The sequence below is a fragment of the Oncorhynchus kisutch genome, unplaced genomic scaffold (assembly GCF_002021735.2).
Source record: "Oncorhynchus kisutch isolate 150728-3 unplaced genomic scaffold, Okis_V2 Okis05a-Okis16b_hom, whole genome shotgun sequence".
In the NCBI taxonomy this organism is placed as follows: Eukaryota; Metazoa; Chordata; class Actinopteri; order Salmoniformes; family Salmonidae; genus Oncorhynchus; species Oncorhynchus kisutch.
Window position 1 is genome coordinate 1,964,053 of NW_022261982.1, and position 10,629 is coordinate 1,974,681.

At 45.3% G+C, this 10,629-nt stretch overlaps 1 protein-coding gene across 1 annotated transcript in view; it reads left to right on the plus strand.

The window, feature by feature from the left end:
* LOC109886997 (receptor tyrosine-protein kinase erbB-4-like) overlaps positions 1 to 10,629 on the plus strand; it is a 503,341-nt gene that overhangs the window by 257,804 nt on the left and 234,908 nt on the right. Inside the window, 1 exon segment of the mRNA XM_031813320.1 lies at positions 1,209 to 1,360. Within this exon segment, the coding sequence (XP_031669180.1) occupies positions 1,209 to 1,360 (152 nt within the window).

Consider the following 10,629-nt stretch of genomic DNA (forward strand, 5'->3'; position numbering starts at 1 on the left):
CTCTCTCTGTCTCTCTCTGTCTCTCTCTCTCTCTGTCTCTCTCTCTCTCTCTCTCTCTCTCTCTCTGTCTCTCTCTCTCTCTCTCTCTCTCTCTCTCCTCTCTCTCTCTCTCTCTCTCTCTCTCTCTCAATTCAAGGGGCTTTATTGGCATGGGAAACATATGTTAACATTGCCAAAGCAAGTGAAGTAGATAAATATACAAAAGGTGAACTAAACAATAAAATGAACAGTAAACATTACACTCACAGAAGTTCCAAAAGATTAAAGACATTACAAATGTCATATTATGTAACGATGTGTGGTAACGATGTGCAAATGGTTAAAGTACACAAGGGAAAATAAATAAGCTTAAATATTGTATTTACAATGGTGTTTGTTCTTCACTGGTTGCCCTTTTCTCGTGGCAACAGGTCACAAATCTTGCTGCTGTGATGGCACACTGTGGAATTTCCCCCAGTAGATATGGGAGTTTATCAAAATTGGATTTGTTTTCGAATTCTTTGTGGATCTGTGTAATCTGAGGGAAATATGTGTCTCTAATATGGTCATACATTGGGCAGGAGGTTAGGAAGTGCAGCTCAGTTTCCACCTCATTTTGTGGGCAGTGAGCACATAGCCTGTCTTCTCTTTAGAGCCAGGTCTGTCTACAGCAGCCTTTCTCAATAGCAAGGCTATGCTCACTGAGTCTGTACATAGTCAAAGCTTTCCTTAAGTTTGGGTCAGTCACAGTGGTCAGGTATTCTGCTACTGTGTACTCTCTGTTTAGGACCAAATAGCATTCTAGTTTGCTCAGTTTTTTTGTTAATTCTTTCCAATGTGTCAAGTAATTATATTTTCTCATGCTTTGGTTGGGTCTAATTGTGCTGCTGTCCCGGGGCTCTGTGGAGTGTGTTTGTGTTTGTGAACAGAGCCTCTCTCTCTCTTTCTCTCTCTCTGGTCTCTCTCTCTGGTCTCTCTCTCTCTCTCTCTCTCTCTCTCTCTCTCTCTCTCTCTCTCTCTCTGTCTCTTGAATTTGAAATTATAACCTTTTTTAACTAGGCAAGTTAGTTAAGAACAAAATGTTATTTACAGTGACTCCCTACTTTACAAAAGAGACCTCTCTAATGCTCTGCAGTGTGTAATTGTTGAATGACATTGAATTCGCTTTGTAGTTAAGTTGAATGGTGAGATTTATTTGTATCCATCTGTGTCTCTCTCTCTCCCTGCAGTTTGCCCTGGAACGGAGAACAAGTTGAGCACGTTGTCAGACCTGGACCAGCAGTACCGCACCCTGAAGAAGCATTATGAGAACTGTGAGGTGGTCATGGGAAACCTGGAGATCACCAGTATCGACCGGAACCGCAACCTCTCCTTCCTCAAGGTGAGTCCAGCTTGACCGGATGCTGCTGATAGACCATGGATTGTTGTTGGTCAAAAATGAATGTTAGACCTGAAGCCACCTGTTGCAGTGTGAAAAAGTCATGAATAATGTGTTTATTTCTATTGGCAGTTTATGAATCAAATGTTGTTCATTTCAGCACTGTGGATATTTTAGCACATATTTTTATCATTGGTCAACTGGTGCTGCGTAAAATGATCTACGGGCTGCACATGGGGAGAGAGGAGAGGACCCGGTGTGAGGATCGAGGAGGCCTGGAATAATAATTGATTTCTTTATTTTTATGAACATAAAGCTCCCTCACTAGGCCTCAGCACAGCATGGGTCCTCTCCTCTCTCCCCGGTGTGCCCACCTCCCATCCTCCCGGGCCCCCCATGCTGTTTAATGATCTGAGGTGTGCCACTAATTACCGCGCTCCGACGTCGGGGAAAATGAAAACCATAAACAGTTCCATCAGGCATTGCATCATTAGCGCAACAATTAGGCATCTGGGGGATTGATAAGGGATATCTGGAGGTACGCTGTTGCCGTGGAGACCCCCGCTTTTATGGCTGCGCCGGTCCACAGGGTGACGGGGTTGATGGCGGTGTGACACGGCAAAGGTGGTAGCGGGGTTAATGATATCACACTGTGCCGCTAAGTACCACCTGACCCGTAAGGACCACCAACAGTATACTGACGCCTCGCGTTTCCCCGGAAACTGGCAGAGGATGACGGAGGAGAAGCGTTTTCACATCCTATCAGAGCTAACCACCTGAGATGATCAAATATGGTCAAATATCATAGATTGTTTTCTGTTGTCCAAACAGATTTAATTGAGGGGGTTGATTAAACACATTCAGAAAAAGAGAGAGAAACACGAACTTTAGGAACAGAAACTGGGGCAACGCCGGAGGAAAAGTTCCTCTCGGCTAACTTGACAGGGAATATTCCCTTAGAGACGGTTGTCATGCATGTTGATATCCTGGTTGAACCTGCCCTCCTCTCTCTCCTGAGCTGATGAGTACTGATGAAGTGTCACAGAGCCCTCTGGTTACAGCCAGACCAGATAGGACAGGAAGTGGTGATGGTTAGGACTATGATAATGATGATAATGACGATGATAATTACTATGATTCAAATGAACTTCTGACATTCACACCCATCCCGCCATCACTTCCTTCTTTCACTAAATCAAGAACAACAAACTAAATCAAGAACAATGCACTAAATCAAGAACAACGCACTAATTCAAGAACAACGCACTAAATCAAGAACAACGCACTAAATCAAGAACAATGAACTAAATCAAGAACAACGTACTAAATCAAGAACAATGAACTAAATCAAGAACAACAAACTAAATCAAGAACAAGAACTAAATCAAGAACAATTAACTAAATCTAGAACAATTAACTAAATCTAGAACAATGCACTAAATCAAGAACAACACACTAAATCAAGAACAACAAACTAAATCAAGAACAATGAACTAAATCTAGAACAATGCACTAAATCCAGAACAACGCACTAAATCCAGAACAACGCACTAAATCCTCAGACTGTCTAGTAATTGTGGGAAGATGCCTACAGGGAACTGAGTGATTGGAAGGGTTATTAGTGCTGTCAGTCAGACTGTAGGTTACAGAGTGGTACCATGCTGCACTATAGCTCTTATCTACTATTATACAGCCTTTTATAAGGTTACACCTGCCAGTCACTGAGGGCAAAGAAGCCATGCTCGTTTGGGAGTTCAGAAGCTTTCTTTACCCCCAGATTTGCTCCAGAGTCGCTTTGAGTCCTGTTCCTCTGCAGTGAAAGCGACTGAAACAACAGTTTCAGCCCCACAGTCTTTATTAGACTTGTCATACATTTGGTCACACTGAAGTCGGGCTCTAATATCAGCACCCTTCAGTCAGTTGTTGCAGTAACTTTAAAAGGATTAGCCCCTTTTTTTCTCCAATGTTTGCCTAAAATGACATACCAACATCTAACTGCCTGTAGCTCAGGACCTGAAGCAAGGATATACATATTCTTGGTACCATTTGAAATGAAACACTTTGAAGTTTGTGGAAATGTGAAACTAATGTCATAAAATATAACACAACTGTTCTTTTGTAAAAACAATTGTACCATCATCTTTGAAATGCAAGAGAAAGGCCATAAACTATTATTCCAGCCCAGGTGCAATTTAGATTTTGTGTATGTGCAAAGTTTGACTGATCCAATGAACTATTGTATTTTTATTATTATTATTTTATTTTTTTGTTGGTTTGTTTATCTGTTTGCCCCAGCCGCGAACTCAGGCTCTGTGTGTAGTTAACCTACCCTCTCTGCCCCTTCATCGCCATTTTACCTGTTGTTGTTTTAGCTGATTAGCTGTTGTTGTCTCACCCGTTGTCTTAGTTAGCTCTCCAAATCAACACCTGTGATTCCTTTATGCCTCGCTGTATGTCTCTCTCATATGTCAATATGCCTTGTATACTGTTGTTTAGGTTAGTTATCATTGTTTTGGTTTACAATGGAGCCCCTAGTTCCACTCATTATACCTCTGATACCTCCTTTGTCCCACCACCCACACATGCGGTGACCTCCCCCATTATAACCAGCTTATCCAGAGATGCAACCTCTCTTATCATCACTCAGTGCCTGGGCTTACCTCCTCTGTACCCGCACCCCACCATACCCCTGTCTGCACATTATGCCCTAAATCTATTCTACCACACCCAGAAATCTGCTCCTTTTATTCTTTGTCCCCAACGCTCTAGGCGACCAGTTTTGATAGCCTTTAGCCGTGCCCTCATCCTACTCCTCCTCTGTTAATCGGGTGATGTGGAGGTGAACCAAAGCCCTGCGTGTCCCCAGGCACCCTCATTTGTTGACTTCTGTGATCAAAAAAACCTTGGTTTCATGCATGTCAACATCAGAATCCTCCTCCCTAAGTTTGTTTTATTCACTGCTTTAGCACACTCTGCTAACCCTGATGTCCTAGCCGTGTCTGAATCTTGGCTTAGGAAGACCACCAACAATTCTGAGATTTCCATATCCAGCTACAACATTTTCCGTCAAGATAGATCTGCCAAAGGGGGAGGAGTTGCAATCTACTGCAGAGATAGCCTCTAAAGTTCTGCCATACTTTCCAGGTCTATACCCAAACAGTTTGAACTTCTAATTTTTAAAATGAACCTCTCCAGAAATAAGTCTCTCACTGTTGCCGCCTGCTATCGACCCACCTCCACTGTGCCCTGGACACCATTTGTGAATTGATGGCCCCCCATCTAGCTTCAGAGGTGACCTAAACTGGGATATGCTTAACACCCCGGTAGTCCTACAATCTAAGCTAGATGCCCTCAATTTCACACAAATCATCAAGGAACCCACCAGGTACAACCCTAAATCCGTAAACATGGGCACCCTCATAGACATTATCCTGACCAACTTGCCCTCCAAATACACCTCCGCTGTTTTCAATCAGGATCTCAGCAATCACTGCCTCATTGCCTGCATCCGCTATGGGTCCGCGGTCAAACGACCACCCCTCATCACTGTCAAAAGCTCCCTAAAACACTTCTGTGAGCAGGCCTTTCTTATCAACATGGCCCGGGTATCCGGGAAGGATATTGACCTCATCCCGTCAGTCGAGGATGCCTGGTCTTTCTTTAAAAGTAATTTCCTCACCATCTTAGATAAGCATACCCCGTTCAAAAAATGCAGAACTAAGAACAGATATAGCCCTTGGTTAACTCCAGACCTGACTGCCCTTGATCAGCACAAAAACATCCTGTGGCGGACTGCAATAGCATCGAATAGTCCCCACGATATGCAACTGTTCAGGAAAGTCAGGAACCAATACAAGCAGAAATTTGCATCCTGTAGCTCTAACTCCAAAAAGTTCTGGGACACTGTAAAGTCCATGGAGAACAAGAGCACCTCCTCCCAGCTGCCCACTGCACTGAGGCTGTCACCACTGATAAATCTATAATGATAATCAAAGATTTCAATAAGAATTTCTCAATGGCTGGCCATGCCTTCCTCCTGGCTACTCCAACCCCGGCCAACAGCTCCGCCTCCCCCGCAGCTACTCGCCCAAGCCTCCCCAGCCTCGCCTTCACCCAAATCCGGACAGCAGATGTTCTGAAAGAGCTGCAAAACCTGGACCCGTACAAATCAGCTGGGCTAGACAATCTGGACCCTCTCTTTCTAAAACTATCCGCCGTCATTGTTGCAACCCCTATTACCAGCCTGTTCAACCTCTCTTTCATATCGTATGAGATCCCTAAAGATTGGAAAGCTGCCGTGGTCATCCCCTTCTTCAAACGGGGTGACACCCTAGACCCAAACTGTTACAGACCTATATCCATCCTGCCCTGCATATCTAAAGTCTTCGAAAGCCAAGTTAATAAACAGATCACTGACCATTTCGAATCCGCTGTGCAATCCGGCTTCCAAGCCATTCGCGGGTGCACCTCAGCCACGCTCAAGGTACTAAACGATATCATAACCGCCATCGATAAAAGACAGTACTGTGCAGCCGTCTTCATCAACCTGGCCAAGGCTTTCGACTCTGTCAATCACCGTATTCTTATCGGCAGGCTCAATAGCCTTGGTTTTTCTAATGACTGCCTCGCCTGGTTCACCAACTACTTTGCAGACAGAGTTCAGTATGTCAAATCGGAGAGCATGTTGTCCGAACCTCTGGCAGTCTCTATGGGGGTACCACAGGGTTCAATTCTCAGGCCGACTCTTTTCTCTGTATATATCAATGATGTCGCTCTTGCTGCAGGCGATTCCCTGATCCACCTCTACGCAGACGACACCATTCTGTATACTTCTGGCCCTTCCTTGGACACTGTGCTAATTAACCTCCAAACGAGCTTCAATGCCATACAACACTCCGTCCGTGGCCTCCAACTGCTCTTAAACGCTAGTAAAACCAAATGCATGCTTTTCAACCGTTCGCTGCCTGCACCCGCCCCGCCCGCCCGACTAGCATCACTACCCTGGACGGTTCTGACCTAGAATATGTGGGCAACTACAAATACCTAGGTGTCTGGCTAGACTGTAAACTCTCCTTCCAGACTCACATTAAGCATCTCCAATCCAAAATAAAATCTAGAATCGGTTTTCTATTTCGCAACAAAGCCTCCTTCACTCCCGCCGCCAAACCTACCCTAGTAAAACTGACTATCCTACCGATCCTCAACTTCGGCATTGTCATCTACAAAAAAGCTTCCAACACTCTACTCAGCAAACTGGATGCAGTTTATCACAGTGCCATCCGATTTGTTACCAAATCACGTTATACCACCCACCACTGCGACCTGTATGTTCTAGTCAGCTGGCCCTCACTACATATTCATCGCCAGACCCACTGGCTCCAAGTCATCTATAAGTCTATGCTAGGTAAAGCTCCGCCTTATCTCAGTTCACTGATCACGATAACAACACCCACCCGTAGCACACATTCCAGCAGCTATATCTCGCTGATCATCCCCAAAGCCAGTGGGGTTGGGTTTAGTGGAAGTGTTTTAATGTGGATTTCAACAGAGATGCCAAGCCTGGCAGGAGTCTGTGTAGTGGAAGAAGGATAGAAGGTAATACTGGTGACTGGCAGGCGCTGAGGCCCGGCGTCATCACTCAATCACCATTTATGACATTATTTGATTGGCTGACCATCTATCACACCTTATCTGTGGCTTTCTCCCGGGGAGGGACATTCCCAAAGGACCCTGTGAGCACGGACGGACACTGTTGGGGGAGTGAAGACTGATGAAAGCGTTTATTGACCAAATGAATGTTACTACGTGAATTATATTTAAATTGTCATGTTCCGGATTCATTCAAGAGTTCATAAAGAGCTTTGAATGTTGATATTTTATATTGTACTGTAAGTGATATGGATTTTCTGTTACAGAGAAACTGTATTATTCTGTTGGTCGGACGGCAGATACTTCAAAGAGGAGCAACACGGGTGCACTGTTACTATACAGTGTGGAGGGTGGTTAGATTAGAGGATGCATGGGAAGTTTTATGCCTTTTGGTTGAATGTTTTGGGCCATACAAAGTGAGGTTAATTAGACGATGGGAGATACTGGGGTTTGGCGCTCTTGGAAGAATTAAAGATGGATTTGGTGCTCTTGGAAGAATTAAAGCTGGATTTGGCGCTGTTGGAAGAATTAAAGATGGATTTGGTGCTCTTGAAAGAATAAAAGCTGGATTTGGTGCTCTTGGAAGAATTAAATATGGATTTGGCGCTCTTGGAAGAATTAAAACTGGATTTGGCGCTGTTGGAAGAATAAAAGCTGGGTTGAAACGTTGATCATGGAGACATTGGTAAACAGATCTCATAGTAGTGAATTTTCTATGCTGTTAAGACTTCTATGTCGTATCCATTTCATGGTGAACATGTCTGGTACCATTTGATAATTGTTTCTTATTGCATGACTGTAATCAATCGGATGACTTTTAAATGGATACGAACCATAATAATATTCCATTAATTGGTGAATTATCTAATGTTATTCACAATACACATAACATATATGCTTGGTCTCTAACTGTGCAGCTCTGAGGTTAACTCAATCATTTAATGCTAGGACATTCATTGCAAGATATTGGCCTCTTAATATTTGCATCAGGGTAAACCCAGACACGTGCATCTTATTGTATACTGAGTGGTGACACAATGCTAGCTACCTCGGCTAGATTGATTGATATGATTATGGGCCGATATCGTTCACATGATATTGGAGTCAGGTTGACAAATGTAGTACATTAATATATTCAACATAAATTCGACATAATGGTTGGATAAATTCCATCCAACTACATCTCCCTGACATGCACGCACGCACCCACACACACACACACAAACACAGGAATGCACATACATACATACACTAACAAACACACACACAAAGACACACTAGCACACACACACACACACACACCCTCACTTGTGTTTGTGTGGTCGTCCGGGGCCGTCCATTAGCACAGCGTAGATTCATGAAGAGGGTGCTGGGGGGCTGAATCAAACATGGAGAGACGAGGAACACACAAATTGATCGTTCCTGTTCCCTTAAAGACAACAGCAGCACGGCAGGAGGAGGGAGGGATGGAGAGAGAGAGATGGAGGGAGGGGGACACCCATTAGTGACACGCAAAAACATCTGCTCTGACAAAAACCCTCCCTCCTCTCAACTTGAGGCCGCTGAGCATGAGGCCGCTGTGTGTGAGTGAGAGAGAGAGAGAGAGAGAGAGAGAGGAAAGGTGGTAGAGGGAGAGATACATGGTGGTAGAGAGGAGAGATACATGGTGGTAGAGGGGAGAGATACATGGTGGTAGAGAGGAGAGATACATGGTGGTAGAGGGGAGAGATACATGGTGGTAGAGAGGAGAGATACATGGTGGTAGAGGGGAGAGATACATGGTGGTAGAGGGGAGAGATACATGGTGGTAGAGAGGAGAGATACATGGTGGTAGAGGGGAGAGATACATGGTGGTAGAGAGAGAGATACATGGTGGTAGAGAGGAGAGATACATGGTGGTAGAGAGGAGAGATACATGGTGGTAGAGAGGAGAGATACATGGTGGTAGAGAGGAGAGATACATGGTGGTAGAGAGGAGAGATACATGGTGGTAGAGAGGAGAGATACATGGTGGTAGAGAGGAGAGATACATGGTGGTAGAGGGGAGAGATACATGGTGGTAGAGGGGAGAGATACATGGTGGTAGAGAGGAGAGATACATGGTGGTAGAGAGGAGAGATACATGGTGGTAGAGAGAGAGATACATGGTGGTAGAGGGGAGAGATACATGGTGGTAGAGAGGAGAGATACATGGTGGAAGAGAGGAGAGATACATGGTGGTAGAGGGGAGAGATACATGTGGAAGAGAGGAGAGATACACGGTGGTAGAGAGGAGAGATACATGGTGGTAGAGGGGAGAGATACATGGTGGTAGAGGGGAGAGATACATGGTGGAAGAGAGGAGAGATACATGGTGGTTTTAGCCTAGTGGGGCCTGACAGTTAGATAGATGAGCCTGCCATCCTGCCAGGTCAAGTCCAGCTTTCAGCAAAACACATCCATCCCTCTCCATCACACACCCTTATGCATGCACTGACACACACACACACACACACACACACACACACGCGCACACGCACACGCCACGCACACACACACAGCACACACACAAACACACACACACGCTGACAAGCTAGCGGTTTAAAAGTCTAGATTAATTTTCACATATTGTATGCTTTTTTTCATCCTGCAAGATACAGTAATGTCCCCGTAGATCAATCAGCAGTAACACTCTCCTACCAACGAGGCCTTAGAGCAGTAACACTCTCCTACCAACGAGGCCTTAGAGCAGTAACACTCTCCTACCAACGAGGCCTTAGAGCAGTAACATTCTCCTACCAACGAGGCCTTAGAGCAGTAACACTCTCCTACCAACGAGGCCTTAGAGCAGTAACACTCTCCTACCAATGAGGCCTTAGAGCAGTAACACTCTCCTACCAACGAGGCCTTAGAGCAGTAACACTCTCCTACCAACGAGGCCTTAGAGCAATAACACTCTCCTACCAACGAGGCCTTAGAGCAGTAACACTCTCCTACCAACGAGGCCTTAGAGCAATAACACTCTCCTACCAACGAGGCCTTAGAGCAGTAACACTCTCCTACCACCGAGGCCTTAGAGCAGTAAACAATCTCCTACCAACGAGGCCTTAGAGCAGTAACACTCTCCTACCAACGAGGCTTAGAGCAGTAACACTCTCCTACCAACGAGGCCCTTAGAGCAGTAACACTCTCCTACCAACGAGGCCTTAGAGCAGTAACACTCTCCTCCAACGAGGCCTTAGAGCAGTAACACTCTCTACCAACGAGGACCTTAGAGCAGTAAACACTCGCCTACCAACGAGGCCTTAGAGCAGTAACACTCTCCTACCAACGAGGCCTTAGAGCAGTTAACACTCTCCTACCAACGAGGCTTAGAGCAGTAACACTCTCCTACCAACGAGGCCTTAGAGCAGTACACTCCTACCCAACGAGGCCTTACAGCAGTAACACAGCAGTAACACTCTCCTACCAACTAGGCCTTAGAGCAGTAACACTCTCCTACCAACTAGGCCTTAGAGCAGTAACACTCTCCTACCAACGAGGCCTTAGAGCAGTAACACTCTCCTACCAACGAGGCCTTAGAGCAGTAACACTCTCCTACCAACGAGGCCTTAGAGCAGTAACACTCTCCTACCAACGAGGCC